The sequence below is a fragment of the Cervus elaphus genome, chromosome 12 (genome assembly GCF_910594005.1).
Source record: "Cervus elaphus chromosome 12, mCerEla1.1, whole genome shotgun sequence".
Taxonomy (NCBI): Eukaryota; Metazoa; Chordata; class Mammalia; order Artiodactyla; family Cervidae; genus Cervus; species Cervus elaphus.
The window spans coordinates 39,640,636-39,659,263 of NC_057826.1; the positions used below are offsets into that span (position 1 = coordinate 39,640,636).

Genomic DNA, 18,628 nt, shown 5'->3' on the forward strand with positions numbered 1-18,628 from the left:
TAGAGATACAAAGGGAACATTTCATGCAAAGATGGGCTCAATAAAGGACAGAAATGGTATGGACCTAACAGAAGTGGAAGATATTAAGTGGTGGCAAGAATATACAGAAGAACTATACAAAAAAGATCTTCATGACCCAGATAATCACGATGGCGTGATCACTCACCTAGAGCCAGACATCCTGGAATGTGAAGTCAAGTGAGCCTTAGGAAGCATCACTACGAACAAAGCTAGTGGAGGTGATGGAATTTCAGTTGAGCTATTTCAAATCCTAAAAGATGATGTTGTGAAAGTGCTGCACTCAATATGCCAGCAAATTTGGAAAAGTCAGCAGTGGCCACAGGACTGGAAAAGGTCAGTTTTCATTCCAATCCCAAAGAAAGGCAATGCCAAAGAATGCTCAAACTACTGCACAATTGCACTCATCTCACACGCTAGTAAAGTAATGCCCAAAATTCTCCAAGCCAGGCTTCAACAATACATGAACTACCAGATGTTCAAGCTGGTTTTAGAAAAGGCAGAGGAACCAGAGATCAAATTGCCAACATCTGCTGGATCATTGAAAAAGCAAGAGAGTTCCAGAAAAACATCTATTTCTGCTTTATTGACTATGCCAAAGCCTTTGACTGTGTGGATCATGGCATGGCTCATAGTTTCATTGAGTTAGACAAGGCTGTGGTCCATATGATCAGATTGGTTAGTTTTCTGTGATTGTGGTTTTCAGTCTGTCTGCCCTCTGATGGAGAATGATAAGAGGCTTATGGAATATTCCTGATGGGAGAGACTGACTGAGGGGAAAACTGGGTCTTGTTCTGATGGGCAGGGCCATGCTCAGTAAATCTTGAATTCAATTTTCTGTTGATGGGTGGAGCTGTGTTCCCTCTCTGCTATTTTCCTGAGGACAAACTATAGTGGAGGTAATGAAGGTAATGGTGACCTCCTTCAAAAGATCCCATGCATGTACTGCTACACTCAGTGCCCCCAACTCTGCAGCAGCTCACCAGGGACCTGCCTCCACTGGAAACTCCCTCCTGGGAGGGGCTGTTGGTGGGAAAAACAGAATCTTGCCCTTGCTCAGTAAATCTTTAATCCAATTGTCTGCTCAAGGATGGGGTTGCACTTCCCCCCTGGTAATTTTTTGGGCTGAGGCGACCCAGCCCTCCAAGAGGGTTTACACCAAGGGGGACCTTCTCGATTGCTGCTGCCAGTGCCTCTCTGCTTGTGGTGAGCCCCTGCTGATCCACACCTCCATGGGAGACCCTCCAACACTAGCAGATAGTTTTGGTTCAGTCTCCTGTGGAGTCACTGCTCCTTTCCTCTGAGTCTTGGTATGTACAAGGTTTTGTTTGTGCCCTCCAAGACTGGAGTCTCTGTTTCCCCCTAGTCGTGTGGAAGTTGTAATCAAATCCCGCTGGCTTTCAAAGTCAGATTCCCTGGGAATTCTCAGTCCCTTTATTGAACCCCCAGGCTGGGAAGCCTGACGTGGGGTTCAGAACCTTCACAACAGTGGGAGAATGTCTTTGGTATTATTAGTCTCCAGTTTGTGGGTCATCCACCTAGAGGGTAGCACAAATCACTCAGTTGTGTCCAACTCTTTGCCACCTCATGGACTGTAGTCCACCAGGCTCCTCTGTCCATGGAATTCTCCAGGCCAGAATACTGGAGTGAGTAGCGATTCTCTTCTCCAGGGGATCTTCCCAACCCAGGGATCAAACCCAGGTCTCCCGCATCGCAGGTGGATTCTTTACCATCTGAGCACCAGAGGGAAGCTCACCTGGTGGATATGGGATTTGATTTTATCGTGATTGTGCCCCTCCTACCGTCTCACTGTGGATTCTCCTTTGTCTTTGGATGTAGGATACTTTTTTTGGTAGGTTCTGGCATCCTCCTTTGAGGATTGTTCAGTGGCTAGTTGTGATTTTGGTCAGATTTTATCTTTCTTGAGTCTGGTGTCTGCCTCCTGGTGGGTGAGGCTAGTCCCAAGGCTGGAGCAGGCTCTGTGGAGGGCAGGGTTAGGGCCCAGGGAGTCCGGGACTTGTGCCTGCCCACTGGTGAGTAGAGTTGGCTTCTGGGCCCTCTAGTGGGCAGAGCCACATTCTGCTATACGATAAGGGGGTTTCAGGGCAGCCTGTCTGTTGATGATTGGGGCTGTGTCCCCACACAGTTAGTTGCTTGGCTAGAGGCATCTCAGCACTGGCTCCTACAGGCTTTGGGTGACCCCAGGTCTTAGCACTAATGAGCTAGAGGGAAGATTCCACAATGGCACTTGAAGTAGTAATGTCCACATTGTAGAAGCTCCCCAAAATGGCTGCTACCAGTGTCTGTGTTCCTAGGGTGAACTGCGATTACCTCCTGCCTCTCCTGGGCAATTTCCAAAATCAGCAGGTATGCCTGACCTGGGCTTCTCTCAAATCACAGCTTCTGCCCTGAATCTTGGAGCATGTGAGATTTTGTGTACATCATTTAATGGTGAAATCTCTATTTCTTTTAGCCCTCTGTGACTCCCAAAAGTAAGCCCCACCAGCCTTCTAAGCCATGTGCTCTGGGGCGTGCTTTCCTGGTGCAGATACAACTATACAGGCCAGTGACCTCTTTATGTAAATGATTGGTGGGATTGATGAGATGTGTATTTATCACTGAGATTTTTTTCAGATGTCTTCATTTCCAACAAAAGCTAAATCATACAGGTTTGATTTAATTATCCACCAGAGAGAATTTTACCTTCAAAGGGAACAGACCTTTTCTGATTTCTGCAACTCTGAGTATAACTGCAAAGAACACATCAAGGGGGGTTTGAAAGTTACCCAGAAACTGCTGAATGGAGCAGCTGCTTTCTGCTAAATGTCTCTACCTCAGTGTTGCTTAATTTTGAACTCAAGTTAAGGATTCTAGAAATATACTTGATGCCTTCTAGCTGACACTATAACCAACCCTTGAGGGGCAAAATGAACATAGGGTAATGCTGCTTTGATTCATGAAACGGGAATAGTTGTAAAGACCAAAAATGACAGTGAATATTTGTGTAGAACAAAAATGATAGAGTTGAGTTTGTGGGAAATCACAGCCACTTACCTGCTGTGACTTCATTCAATTAAAAGGGATGCACCTTCTGCTGTCCAATAGTAAAAATGAAACTGACTTCCATTTGTAGAAGTCATAATTCAGGCGTCCATCAAGGATGCAAAACAGCCTGTGTCCTGAAAAGAGGTTTATGACTTTGCCAAAAAACCATTTTGGATTCATTAGCAGTTAGTTGAAATAACAGATTCCGTGACATTGCCAGTTCCTGCCAAATGTATGTCAGGTGTCAAATGTACAAGACCCTTATGTTTATACAGACACTTGTGAGAATGTTAGAGCCTTTCATTGAGACCCAATCTTGTATGTGAACCTAGTCTTAGATACATATGGGAATCTGCAAAATAAAATTCATAGTTGCCTTCTCTTTAATCCTAATCTCTTTAATCCTAAACTTGTAATACTGAGAATCCTTTCCTAACAGTACATAATGTGAGGCTCGAATTGGGTTTTGAAATGTTTAAAAAAGTAAATTGGTTTGCTTTTTTTTTTTTTAAACAAAGTGTTTAAAATTGGCAAGGGGCAAATAACTTTGTCTTCAGCTATGTATGTGAAAAGTAATCTTTCTCCCAGTAATCTTTTAGCACTTAAAAACAATGTCTTTAAACCATTTTATATTTAGCTTTGTAACCTATCTTTAGCAACTAAAGTCAGAGTATATTACATTCTGTGGACAAAGCTGACTGCTTAAAAAAAATTAACAGTTTAGAGATATATAACTTTAAAGTATGCTTATATCAACCTAATTGTCCTTTATTTTGGCTCATCTAATTTACAAACATGATTTCTGAAGTCAAACAGTATTTGTAATGGCAATGTCCAAAGCAATTTTGGCTGAGTGAAGTGCTATTTGTTGAACAAAAATGTAGTTGTTTGTGCAAGTTTAAACATTTCATAAGGCCAGCTGAGTTCCTTTCAACCTACTTACAAAATAATTATTGGCAAATGAAATGGGCTGAGGGGTAGAGACAAGACATTTCAAGCTTCTGAGATTTATAAAACCAAATTCTTCAGCCATCGAAAGTAAAATCAAAAGGTCACAGACAATTAAAAGGTACAGGTTTAAATCTCAGGATTAAAAAAAGTTCCGACAAGAAGAATATTTACAATGGAACAATGAGGAAAATGTTTCGTTACAGTCAGAAACACGGAAAATATGCTGTTGAAAATTGTTGGCTCTGAAATAAATAAAATCCAGACTGAGACTATTAAAAATATCAAAGTGATCTATGTGCCAACTCTATCTTGTTCTGTTGTTATAAAGATAATCCATTATTGAATATAATGCTGTTCTGGTTAACTTATCAAAGACATTTTCCACTTGCAAGCTGTTGTTTACCATATACTATATATTCTTCTCTTAACAATTTTAGGACACTTCCATCAGAGAACCATAGGCACAGAGAGAGAAGGAAATTGAAACATATTTTAACTTCCTAACCAGGGTACAGATCCCTTCCAACCTAGTCGTTCGACTCACTCATAATTGATGCTCAGTAGAACTGAGATTTTTTTTTTTTGGATGGCAAAATAATAGATTAAAAAATACTTTGGGATGTTTGTAGCCTGTTAGGTGAAAGAAAGCATTCTTGTGCACTGGCTGCCTAGACTGAAACCCACTAGTGATGGAGCTCACCACCTTGCAAGGAAACCCATTCTCTCAATGGGTAGCTTGACAGTTAGGAAGGTATGTGCTAAATTGAGCTTTGTACCAACAGACCCTGGATTTGTCTTTTAGAATGTTCCTCCATTCTTCATTAGCTTAGTTTTCTGAAGCTTACTTTTCTGTGTCCTGTATGGTTTCTTCTCCATGTGGCAATCTCATTTCACCTCTATTTCTACTATCCTTTAATGCCGTAAGGGGTTTTAAAAATTCATATCTATTGAATGAGCTTAACTATTAAATATTCAATTTTGCCCTTAAAATAAAACAGCATTTTCAAACGATGATATTCAGAAAACAAGAGTTATAGCATTCAATTGGATTCAATTTGCGATTACCCCTTTGTAATTAGACTAGCATTGACTAACAACAGATATTTAGGGGAGAAAATAGGATAGAACATCTAATCTTGCCAACACTGTGTATATTTGAGGGGAGGGGGCATGATAAATTTTTATAATGAAATGCATGTGCTCTAAGACAATGAACTTGGTGTTTCAAAGTACTGAGGTCTAGTAGTTTAAAAGCCATGGGATTAATTTTAGGTCATGTTTTAGAAATAATGCTACAATCTAAGCATCTTGTTGGTAAGAAATAACTGCTGTCCTGAATGAATAAAACAAGGGACTGACTCAAATATGTTAAATTTTTTTCTAGTGGTTATATACTTGGCACCTTTTGGAGCTCTAACTAACACATCCAGGATAATTTCATTTCAGGAGACTTTGTGAAGTCTCCAGAATGGCGCCTCCACTCCCACATCCATGCAAGAACACAAAGCCAAGGGGTACACTAAAAAAAGAGACTGTTTTATTGTGACATTTATGACATGGACCCCTTATTGACAGGAATGACCGAGGGTAGTCTTGGCATATTGCACAGGTGTGATGAAGGATGCACTGGTGATCCTCTGGCTGCTGAGGCTGCTTCCTGGTCCTTCCAGACCTCCATGCACGCGTGGGCCAGTCACAGAAATTTCCTTACCACTTGGTGTATACATTTAAGAAGTCTTTGGTCTTAATAAGCACCATTACAAACCCTCACATTAAGGGCATTATTATTCTAGTTTATAAATGTTTCAATGATAAAAAATAGCACGATTACAGTATACACACACTTAATTTACATGTAAGGTATTATACTCATAACTGAGATAAGCTACTGCACTAACTTTGGTTGATTGAAAAAAATTAATGAAGTATTTGAACTGAATACTTGTAATTTGGTTTCTAAGTTGTGTAAATATTACAGTGCATTTATAAATCTAGTTTGAGAATTTACTAGCACCAAATAGATATTATAAATGGCCAACCTAATACTTGCATTTGGAGAAGCAAAGTTTTACAATTTGAAAAAACAGAACAGTCCATCGTTTGAAAGCACATTCCTGTACGTCTGCTAGAAGGATGGCATGTCAGCATGAATGGCCAACCCCCAGTGGAAATACATGTCCCCGTTTTCAAGAATCAACACATATGACAAGGTAGCTTAGCTACATACATGAGAAGCCTGAGAAAGTGGTTGTTTTGAACTAGGGTAGTCACCTGTACCTTGCTTTTGTAATACAAGAATAGTGCTTATTTATAGAAATTTACGTGGTGAAAGACTGTACCTATAATATGAAGATTCTGATTGGGGGAAAAATTCAGTTCTACCTATCTATCTTGGTTTTTTTAATTATTTGGTCTCTGGATGGTGAATTAATGAAGCAAAATCTGAATTTTCATCTTCAGATTATCACCCAGTTCACCACTGAGGTAGTCTTTGTCATATTTATCTTCTAGCTGATTAAGTTCTTTCTTTTTATAAAGTGGAGTACTACTGATTTGTAATGAATAGGTTCCAGCCACTGGCTTCTTCTTTGTGAAGTGGAGGTAGCTGATCCCTTCCTTTTGGTTGATTTTAAAGAAGCCGTTTTCATTTCCAGATTCAATCAAGTATCTGTTGTGATTCGTCAGAGTCGTGAGGGCCGGAAGGAGTTCTAGGATTCGGACCTTGTTACTGATGTGGGAAATATTGAAAGCGAACATGGCTGTCTTCTCAACATCCCAACTTGCAAGACTCACATTGGCTTCTATCTCAGGTTGATCCTGGAAAGACATATGGCAATGTGTGAATATAAAAGGTAAATATGCCACTTACTAAAGAAAAACTGACTCAAGTCTCACTCAGATACAACTTTCTTCTCATGTTGCATATACTCTATTGAAAATGAATATTCATAAAATACTGTTTAAGCCACAACTGTTACATTAGCACATATTTATCATACTAAACATGTCAAGAAGGAAGTGGAAATCACTTGTATTTGGTCTTCTATTGCAGTGGGTCTCAAAGTGTCCCCCAGTCAACAGCATCAGCATCATCTGGGCATCTGTTAGAGATGGAAGTTCTTGGTGCCACCCGAGACCTACTGAATCCAAAACCCTGGGGATGTTTCCCAGAAATCCATTTCAACAGGTCTTCCAGATGATTCAGATGCATACTCAAGTTTGAGAATGACTGTTTTCATATATTATTTTCTTTCCAAAGACTTATCTCATTTCCCAAACCACAACAGATGGGTTGCAGCACTGATGCTAAGAAAGAACCAGTTTATTTCCATTTTGTTCACCGACGCAAAACCATCTCACCAAAGGACACACCTATGAACCTACTTCCTGGCTCTGATGATCTGCTAATATTCAATGCTTTTCACCTGGCTTCTTGCTTGCCTCTCTGGGACCACATGTGCTGGTTCTCCAGGCCCGCAGCCAGAGGTCTGAGTATCTGCATTTCTGAGTTGACTGAAAGGCTGCAGCAGCCGTGGGCAAAGAAAACCAGGCTGCTTGAGCTCCATGTTGTTTTTGTCTAGAATCCAAGTTCCCTCACACTCCACATGGCTCTTTCGGTAGAGAAGCCTCTAGCTTTCAGAACTTGGCATCCTTGTGTACGGAGCACTATGTCACTTCACTACTCTGCCTACTTGCTCTCCTGGATCTCAGACTTTGTCCTTTCATCAGACATTGGGCGGGTGTTTAACTTTCTTTTTGGCGAGACAGAGGAAATGAGCAAGTATGTGAATACCTTTGAATGGCCACTCCCTAAAAGCAGCAAGAAACTCCAGAGAGCCCCACAGACTTGTAAAATGCAGCCTAGAGCTCAGGGAATGTCTGGATTTTCTCCCTAGGGAGCGTTTTCATACTGTGGAGCATCCTTGGAGGAAAGCACAGGAATCTGGAGGGCCTTCCTGCAGTAGGAGGCACCAGGAGAAGCCACCTTCTCACCCACCTCAATGTTGGAGGCGTCTGTTTCATTTGTGCTCCTCCGCTTCCTGCCGCGTTTGGGGTAGCCGTTGATCTTACACTCATAACAAGCCTCTGGGGAGAGTGAGTTGTCATCCATTTCACTGCTGGCAGGTGGCTCTGGGTTTCCCCGGCCCATGCCCATTCCAGAAACACAGTGCCTGTGGTGGAAGGGGCGCAGAGATATTTTTCATTAGAATTGGGAGATGGAGGAGGAGCAAGAGTTCTGGTGAAGCCCGGATCCTGCCTGGTGACATTCAGCCCTTGATTACGTGTCCACTGGATGATGGGCTGGTGCTGAGAACCACACTGAAGCCCTCTGTGTTTGGTCTTAAATTCTCAGTTCCCTGAGTTGATTGATTTCTTTTTACTGTCTCTGAAGGCCCTATTTTGCATATTTACTTGCCCCTTTATTTCCCAAACGTAATGTGGCAGGTGTTTTGCCGAACTGGTGGAGAGGAGACAAGGAGTGGAAACAAGAGAACAGCGGAAGAGGAGGGGGAGATCATGTGACTTGGGGAGCTGAATAAAAATTGCCTTCTTCTTATAAAATAGGCTCCACAGGAGTGAAAAAGGTATGTGACGTCAGTGTTCCGTTCCCTGCCCTCTTCCTGTTTCACTGATACCATTACAGCCACCTCCAGTCCCGCCAGCACCGCCTTTCACCACCCCAGCTTCTGAGCAATCTCTCCTATTATCAGACCTCTCACTTTGGCTCCTGAAGATAGAAAGAAAGCTCTAGGTAATAACTTAGGTTGATTTGGAAATATATTGTGAAGATATGCAGTGTATTAAATACATGTATCAGAGCTTGCCCAACTGTGGGAAATTGTTTCAAGTCATTCAAAACCACTAGGTCCACTGGCTCTGACTCATGTGAGGCTGGATAAACAAACCCATGCCCAAGAGAGAACTAGTTCAGCTGTTTTTCTTTGCCTTTCAGTTTTTAAAGCCAAGTTATGGAAGGAGGCTTGCATGTCTCACAAGTACCTTGTTTTGTTATTCTGCTTACTATTTCATAGGTCACTTGGAATGTATTTATCAGGCTCCTCTTTCAAAATGTTTTGAAATATCTGAGTGATCTTAAAAGAATCTTTATATTAGGATAGGGTTGTCCACTCTAGTGATTCACAGAGGAGCCCAAACTGTTATAAATGGGTGAATTTCTATTAATGGGTCTATTAATAGGTCATAATGTAGACTAAATACTATTCATTTCTCTCATATTAGTTGATCTGTTTTGTATAACTCATTTTCCTTTATGCCCTTAAGATTCAAAATACAATGCCATTAACATATATATATATATATATATATTTTTTTTTTTTTTTTTGTATTTTGCAACAATTTACAGGTTTCTAGTATTTTCTGAAGGCTTCCCTGGTGGCTCAGAGGGTAAGGGAATCCTGCTGAGCACAACACATTTCCTTCCCTCATCCTTTAATTTTGTACCATGAAATGTGTAGAAATAATATGGATGAAATGATAAGTGCTCATTCTTTGTGTGTGTGCATTCACATAATTATGAAATTGTTGGAAGAAAACCCCAAATTCACAGGCTTTGGTTCCTTTCTCAGAACTCCCAGTATTTTTATATGCCTGGAACACCACTTACAAGAAGTGTGACTATAAAGTCCCACTGGCCACAAGCCAGTTTGGAGTGTCACAATTTTTGCTGGGAAAATGATTCTGGCATTAAATTTATAAAGAATGAGTCTACTGAGAGCCAGACACAAACATCTGGGAATTTGAGTCCTATTGCTGGCATTCTGTGTGCTTCCCATGAAACATTCCTTTACCTTCTACACACCCCAAAATGAATCACTTGACGTTTCTATGTCAAGAAACCAAAGACCACAAAATTAACAATTTGATATATACATGTATGTGTGTGTTGTGGACTATGTGACTTTGTGTTGGGAGGAGTATATATAAGTGTGTGCATTGGTATATGTGTGTGTGTGTATTTAATGTCTCTGTGTTCCTAATTAAAAAGTTAAAATGTGAGCTCCTTCACAGGATAGCCAAAACTAAGACAGTCAAATCCAGACTAATTCAGCTGGGAAGAAGACCTAAACTTTGAAAATGTAACAGTAAATTTATATTACTAAATAGAATAAAAATATATCTCCCCTGCCCCAACTCTCGCAATACAATGTGGTATGCTACCTGGAAAATATAATAATTATTTTAACTCTTATATTTAAAGTTCTTTTGCAACTTTTAATGTAAATTTAAGTCTAAAATGTAAAATATACTTTGAAACTCTAAAGGACTCCCCAAAAGATATCTTTATGATTTATCCTAACAGGAGCTACATGAAGGCATTTTAAGTCAAGACAGAATCCTGCTTGTCCCAGGAGAAGGTTGCATCAGCAATATGCAGTCTGAGTCCAGCTCTGTCATGGATCACAGTCCCTGTATTTCCTGAGAAACGACTTGCCAACAAGAAGAGAGGATCAAGAGAAGGAGATAGATAAGCCATATCTTGAGGTATTTACAATATCATTTCATTATTTTGTATGATGGTCTATGAATTTCCAGAAATCTAGATGTCCCCCTTCAAATAAAATAACCTAAAACCTTTGCAGAGCTAACTGGAATTAACTCAAGGATTATTAAGAGCATGGTTCAATGCTACTAGGACAGGTCATTTTGAGTTCAATATACTTAATTATACTATGAATGAGAAAGCCTCCAACCACGACCAGCATTGCTTACCCTTGGCCTATTCGGAAGTAGCCAGGTGGACAGGCACACAGGTAGCCGCCCTCAGTATTGGAACAGCCATAACTGCAGGGGGCCTGAGCAGAGCCACATTCGTTGATGTCTTGGCAACCTCCACTGAACTGTTCGTATTGGAAGCCGGCAGGACACATGCACTTGTAGCTCCCCAGGGTGTTGTGACAGGAGGCTCCTCCACAGATGTGAGCACTGAGGCACTCATTTTCATCTGCAATGAAAACCAGAAGACACCACTTATGTGATATTGGGCAGAGGTTTCTATGGAGGAGGCTTGGTCAGGCCACTCTGACCCTGTGCTGGCCAGCGGGCCCTCACCTTGGCTCTTGGGAAGGGAAGGCAGGTGGAAGTGACTGAGGTGGGAAAGGGAACAAGAGAGAAAGATGTGGAGACAGATGTGGCCTCTCACCATATGGTGAGCAGACGTGGTCTCCGAGGTCAAGTGCACCAGGCAGTGTGTTGGAGGATGGCATTCTGAGGACCAGCAGACTCCAGTCCTCATCTGAAGCCAATGGTAGTGTGTTCTGCTCTACAGGAGCATCAGGTGAAGAATGCAGGGTGGTTCACAGCCAAGGTTCAGGGGTCAGGGTGGGAGGGCAGGGAGCTGTTCTCTGTACCTTTGCTTCAGAAATACCCAGCAACGGGATGACTATCTCTACAGCGAAGATGAGCCATATTCCTGGAGGCTGCTTTCCTACTCCTCCTTTTTCAGCATGAATAGGGCTGGCAAGGGCTGACATCCTGCAGGAAGTGGCCTGCCCACCTGGACTTCCTTTTCAAAAGTCTATAAAAGCCCCCAGGTGCTTGCTGAGGGGATGAATGGTGCCTTCTGGTATGTCTGCTCCCATCTCTGAATGGACCTCCTTATCTAAACCATCCTCCTGCCCAGAGCATCTGGGCTGTGTCTAAAGCTAAGTACAGTTGGAAGAGATTCAGTGCAGACTTCATGGACACTAACTGGGGAAAACCCACACAAGACACAGATGCTGTGGAACGGGCTACCCACAGGGACCAGCCAAGTCTGATGGTAATACATAGGAAAAAGAACTCTAACTTTCACAAATTAATTCAAAGGGAAAAACCCCTCAAATTTCTTATTATCTCTGATTTATACTTTTTTTAAACTTCCAGTATATTTTTATAGATCTGCCTTTGTAGGGCAGCACAGAAGTTTGCTGGTAAGACATTTCTTAACTGCTATAGCCCATTTTCAGGCTTATGTCCACTTGAATGCATGTAGATTGACCTTCTCCTCACTTAGCAAATATCTGCTTCCAATGGAAAAGAGGAGGAAGGCAATTTAGTAACACTTAACACTTAATGGATGCCTACTGTGTGACAGGATACTAGGTTGTTGTCCAGTCACTAAGCCGTGTCCAACTCTTTGTGACCCCATGAAGTGCAGCATGCCAGGGTTCCCTATCCTTCACTATCTCCTGTAGTTTGCTCACTCTTATGTCCATTGAGTCAGTGATGCCATTCAACCATCTCATTATCTGTCACCCTCTTCTCCTCCTGCCTTCAATCTTTCCCAGAGTCAGAGTCTTTTCCAGTAAGTTGGCTCTTTGCATCAGGTAGCCAAAATATTGGAGCTTCAGCTTCAACCTCAGACCTTCCAATGAATATTTAGGGTTGATTTCCTTTAGGATGGACTGGCTTGATCTCCGTGCAGTCTAAGGGACTCCCAAGAGTCCAGCACCATGGTTCGAAAGCATCAATTCTTCAGAGCTCAGCCTTCTTTATGGTCCAACTCTCACATCGTGTACATGACTACTGGGAAAACCATAGCTTTGACTATGTGGACCTTTGTTGGCAAAGTGATGTCTCTGTTTCTTAATATGCTATCTAGGTTTGTCATAGCTTTTCTTCCAAGGAGAAATTGTCTTTTAACTAGGTACTTCATTTGCTTAATGTGCTTCACAATCATGGAGGTAAGTATTAAAATCCTTATTCCCCAGATGAAGAAAGTGAGACTCAGAAAGCCCCTCCAAGATCTCCCAGCAGCAGGGCAGATATGCACATCCAGGTCTGTCTGACTAGAAGTCTCATGCTTTCCTTTATATCAAAGTATCTCTCAAGAGATTTGCCCTCATTTACATTGTTCCTTTCTCTTTTAGTTTTTCCTTATTTGCTAAGATAGTTTCATTTTTCAAGAAAAAATTGTTTCTTAAAGAAAAAAAAACACTTTTTTTTAAAATTAGGAAAACAAGTGGGTAAAATGGTAAGAGTGAGGTACTTGCATATATATATATCCACACTTCATATTGCCTTCCACTCTTTCTTTTTCTCTTCCTTCTCTTCATCTCCCTTCCTTCCTCAAACTCCCCCTGCTTATCTGTATGTGGTTACAGAGAGAAGGAGTAGATATACAGTAAGAAAGCCATTGGTTGAGATGCCTGTTATGGCACAGTGCCTAACTATGCATCTGTTTGATACCCTTTCTATCAAAGGACTCAAGTACCCAACCAAGGTCACTTAGGTTCCAGGGTTCCTAAAACAAAATGATTTAATATGCCATCATCTGTGTTCTCCTCCCCTTGTTTTAAATTAGAGAATGAGCTATGTGATAGAAACCAATGGAGACCATGGGCATCAAAAGATGAACGAAGAACCAAGGTGAAAGAAGTATCTCTGGGCTGGATGTCTTCTCTGTGCCCTGCATACCCACCTTCAGACCTCTCAGCTGTGCTCAGCTCTACAAGGCCGATCAGAATGGAACATCAACAGGCTCTTCTTCCGTATCCTATGCTTTTTGATTGGGCTTAGCCATCTGTTACTTGCTGGGACTCTGACTGATAAATCCTCTAAGGTACAGGTATGTGTGAGAAAGACCTGTTAATATAGAGCTTAAGATTTACTCTCTTTTGTTCCAAGGGACAGAAACAGGACCAATGGTTAGGAGTCAGAGGAAGAAAAGGTTCATTCTTTATGAAAAGGAAGATGAGTACCTTTCCTGGTTGGAGAGGGATTGACATGTTAGGAAACAGATCAGATGAGATCACTGTCAAGGTTCTTTCTAACTTGGAGTATCTATTTTTTAATTTGGAGTATCTATTTTGGTCAAGAACTCTCCCTATCCCCTTTTCAAATTCTTTTCTACTTTACTTTTTTTTTCCTCTTTGAAAATCTAATAAGCTTAAATTAAACTTGCTTTTCTGGGTTGGAGAGGTGGGGTGGAGTGGACCATGGATTAAGATAAGAAATTGGCAAATGTTCAATGTTTGAAGTTTGAAAACAATCTGTTTGTGCACTCACCCTTTCTATCAATATACAAATACCATGATTTGTTTAACTTGTTTTGCACTTTTCCTGACCTTTTTCATCCTGTGTGTACCCAGGAGCAAATGGCTCCACAAGGAATTTTTCTACACTACAAAATCTTTGTTTTATTCTTTCAGTTGTTACTTAAATTGGTAAGAGTTTTGCTCTTTTTATAAAAAGAGATGATTCTAATTTGAATGAAATAGCATTATAATCTCTGAAAGACACTCCTTAAAAATCAGATGGAAACCTCCCCCCACTGTCCTCTAAACTCAGAGGTTCCAGCATCAGGCTTGCCCAGTGTGTCTTAGCTGTGGTGTTAAGAGAGAATTCCAAAATGTAGAATGGGCTTTCCTTTACTAATTTTCTCTAGGTCAAAATGGGTCAGCTCCAAGTTTGATATTTTCTAGAAAGCAGTGATATCAGTGGCGCCATACCCTAAACCTATCCATCTTCTAAAAGTGAGCTTCTGGCTGCTTAGAAGCAAGGATCCAGAGAGGGCTGGTCCAAGAGATTTGCTCTGCAAGGCTCTGAGGAGGTCATTCTGGTTCAAGGCAATGCTCATTCTGGTTAACTATAATTCCCAAGAATTATGAGAACAGTTTGAATTGGTATCTTCTGGGCATCAAAACCCCCAAACCTCTTCCTACGTTTTTTTAAACTAAAATTTAGTTGATTTATAATATTGTGTTAGTTTCAAGTGTACAGCAAAGAGACTCACCTACATAGGTCCATCCTTCTTGCTGCAAATGGCAGTATTTCATTTGTTTTTATGGCTAATATTCCATTAGATGCACACATCTTTTTAAACCAGTTATCTGTTGGCACTTGAGTTGTTTGTAAAAATCCTGCTATGAACATTGAGGTGAATATATCTTTTCAAATTAGAGTTTTCATCCTTTCAGGATATACACCCAGCAGTGGGATTGCTGGATCATATGGTAGCTTTATTTTTTAGTTTTTTTAAAAATAGCCTCCATACTGCTCTCCATAATGACTAAACCAATTTACACTCCCACCAACAGTGTAGGAGGGTTCCCTTTTCTCCACCCTCTTCATATGTAAATCTTTTGATGATAACAGACTTATTTGAAGGTAGTAGACTTTTTGATGGTGGTCATTCTGACCATGTGAGGTGATATCTCATTGTGGTTTTGATTTGTATTTATTTAATAATTAGCAATAGTGAGCATCTTTTCATGTGCTGGTTGGCCATGTCAGAGAAAAGACTTATCTAGGTCTTCTGCCCACGTTTTCATTAGATGGTTTATTTCTTTGGTACTGAATTGTAGGAGCTGTTTATATATTTTGTAATATTAACCCTTTGTCAGTTGCATCATTTGCAAATATTTTCTCCCATTCCATAGGCTGTCTTTTGTATTGTTGATGGTTTTCTTTGCTATAAAAAAGCTTTTAAGTTTGATTTGGTCTCATTTGTTTATTTTTGCTTTTATTTCTTTTGCCTTGGGAGACTGATCTAAGAAAATATTGCTACAATTTATGTGCAAGAATGTCCTGCCTATGTTCTCTTCTATGAGTTTTATGGTATCACCTCTTATATTTAGGTCTTTAAAACAACTACAGTTTACTTTTGTATATAGTGTGAGGGAGTATTCTAACTTCACTGATTTACATGCAGCTGTCCAGGTTTCCCAATACTACTTGCTAAAGAGATTGTCTTTTCTCTATTGTATATTCTTGCCTCCTTTAGTGTAGATTAATTGACTGTAGATGCATGGGTTTATTTCTGGGCTCTCTACCTGTTCCATTGATGTATATATCTGTTTTTGTGCCAATACCACACTGTTTTGATTACTGCAACTTTATATCATAGTCTGAATTCTGAAAGGGTTATGCTTATAGCTTTGTTCTTTTTCCTTGGGATTGCTTTGAAAATTCTGGGTCTTCTGTGGTTCCATATAAATTTTGGAATTATTATTTTTCTAGTTCTGTAAAAAAATGTTATGGGTATTTTGATAGGGATTGAATTAAATCTGTAGATTGCTTTGGGAAGTATGGTCATTTTAGCAATATTTATTCTTCCAGTCCAAAAGCATGGGCTATCTTTCCATTTCCTTGAATCATCTTCAGTTTCCTTTATCAATGTTTTATAGTTTTCAGCATATAGGTCTTTCACTTTCTTGGTAAACTTTATTCTTAGATATTTTATTTCATCTTTTCATGTGATTTTAAACAGGTTTTTTTTTTTTAAATCTTCTCTTTCTGATATTTCATTGTTAGTGTAAAAAAATGGAACAGATTTCTATATGTTAATCTTGTACCTTGTACCTTCTGAATTCATTTAATAGTTCCAGTAGTTTTTGCATGCAGTCTTTAGGGTTCTCTATAGAGATTATCATGTCATCTGTACATAGTGACAATTTTACCTCTTCCCTTCCAGTACAATGTTGAATAGAAACAGTGAGAGTGGGCATCCTGTCTTGTTCCAGATTTTAGTGGGAAGGCTTTCAGCTTTTCACCATTTAATATTATATTGGCTGTTGGTTTGTTGTAAATGGCTTTTATTATGTTGAGAAATGTTCCCTCTAAAACCACTTTAGTGAGAGTTTTAATCATGAATGGATGTTGAATTTTATCAAATAGCTTTTCTGCTTCTATTGAGATGATCATGTGTTTTTTGTCTTTCCTTTTGTTGATGTGGTATTGACTTTTCATGTGAACCATCTTTGAGACCTGGAAATGAATCCAACTTGGTCAAGGTGTATGATCCTTTTTATGTATTGTTGAATTTGGTTTGCTAATATCTTGTTGAGGATTTTGAAACTATATTCATCAGTGATACTGGCCTGTAATTCTTTTTGTGTAATGTCTTGTCTGGTTTTGGCATCAGGGTGATGGTAGCTTCATAAAATGACTCTGGGAGCATTACCTCCTCTTTAATTTTTTGGAATAGTTTGGGAAGGATGGGTATAAGTTCTTCTTTGAATGTCTGGTAGAATTCCCCAGTGAAGCCATCTAGTTCTGGACTTCAGTTGCAGGGAATTTTTCACTTCTGGTGATAGGCCTGTTCAAATGATCTGTTTCTTCTTGATTCATTTTTGACAGCCTTTATGTTTCTAAAACTTGTCTACTTTGTCTAGGTTGCCTAAGCTCACTTTTAGGTGAGCTCCACAATTTTTTGGCATATAACTCTTATAATTATATGATTCTCTTAGGATTTTTAAAATTTCTATAGTATCAGTTGTTATTTCTCATCTTTCAATTTATTATTTTATTAATTTGGGTTTTCTCTTTCCTTCTTGGTGTGTCTGTCGAGCACTTTCTCAATTTTGTTTATCTTTTCAAAAAACTGGCTCTTGGTTTTATCAGTCTTTTCTATTTTTTTAATCTCTATTCATTCCTGCTCTGACCTTTATTTCCTTCTGTTGACTCTGGGCTTTCTTTGTTGTTTTTCTAATTCTTTTAGGTGGCAGATTAAATTATTTTGAGTTTTTCTTTTTTTTTTTTTTTTCAGGAAGGCCTATATTATTGTGAACTTCCCTCTTAAAACTGCTTTTGTTGCATCTTATAGCTTCTGTAACGTTGTGTTTTCATTGTTGTTTGTCTCAAGGTATTTTCTGATTTCTTCTTTGATTTCACTGTTGACCCGCTGGTTTCTTAATAATATGTTTAGTCTCCACATGTCCATTTTTTCTTTCTGTGGTTGACTTCTCATTTCATGGAGATCTTTCTCGAAGATTTGGCTGAATAAGAGGTCTGCCAGTTTCCAGTTGGTTTTCTGTGAGAATTGCTCCACACGTAGATGTATTTTTGATGTATTTGTAGGGGTAGGTGAACTCCACACCCTCCTGTTCTGCCATCTTGATCCTCCCCCTCTTCCCACTTCTTAATAGACTCTTTGTTCTTCAGGTCCCAGGCAGAACACAATCTTCATAGAACAAAAGAAGAATCTTCAGGCAACAAGGGCATGACCTGGCCATCTCTATCATCTCTGAACTGAGCAGAGGAGGAGGATAAGGCCCAGCAGTGGTAGATCTCACCTCTTTTATACTCTTCCCCATAGCTTCAGTTTCATCCAAGGGAGATATGTAATAAGGGCAGATAGATTCATATACTGGGTATTGAATCAACAAAGCTTATGCTGGAAATTTTGTGAACAATGTTAGAAACTGGTGATTAAAATCCAAGACCTCCCCGAGCTGGTAATAAACAAAGGCTTTTTTTTTTTTTTATTAAAACCAGACCACTAATCAGCAAACTGTGCAGTGTAAGCTCTAGCACTGTGGTTATTTTAGCCAGTCCTACTCACCTCTGCAAAACTGTGTTTTGTAAAGAATCAAACCAGATGAGAGAGACGCATGTTTGATAAATGAACACATACCAAATGTGTCTTCATTTGGAGTAAAATCAAGCATTGCAACATGGAGCAGCCACCCAGTTTTTGAGAAGGAGGGCCCTGTTCCCAAGAGAGTGGCAGCCAGAACAGGTCACCAGAGCACCAAGCTTGCAGTGCTACTAGGTGAGTTAAAAAAAAGAAGAAACAAGTAGAGGTGACACTAGAAAAGCAGCCCTGAAACATGAAGTGAAGGAAGAGCTTTGGATTCTAGCTTTGGTCCTGCCACAAAAGAATGGGTAAGGA

The 18,628-nt window shown here is 40.0% G+C and overlaps 1 protein-coding gene and 1 long non-coding RNA gene across 2 annotated transcripts in view; one reads left to right on the forward strand and one right to left on the reverse strand.

Annotated features, from left to right (window-relative positions):
- Nucleotides 1–5,529: 5,529 nt before the first annotated feature.
- The window catches only part of FBN1 (fibrillin 1), a 261,970-nt gene continuing 248,871 nt past the window's right edge, over nt 5,530–18,628 (reverse strand). Inside the window, exons 64-66 of the mRNA XM_043921055.1 lie at nt 10,747–10,978; nt 8,012–8,186; nt 5,530–6,831 (exon numbers count right to left, since the gene is read on the reverse strand). Coding sequence (XP_043776990.1) covers nt 6,442–6,831; nt 8,012–8,186; nt 10,747–10,978 — 797 coding nt within the window. The 3' untranslated portion in view covers nt 5,530–6,441. The remainder of the gene's footprint in view (nt 6,832–8,011; nt 8,187–10,746; nt 10,979–18,628) is intronic.
- On the forward strand, nt 8,193–13,425 carry LOC122705600. The gene is made up of 3 exons (XR_006344151.1): nt 8,193–8,600; nt 10,337–10,518; nt 13,319–13,425. It is a non-coding gene; the product is annotated as an uncharacterized LOC122705600 (long non-coding RNA).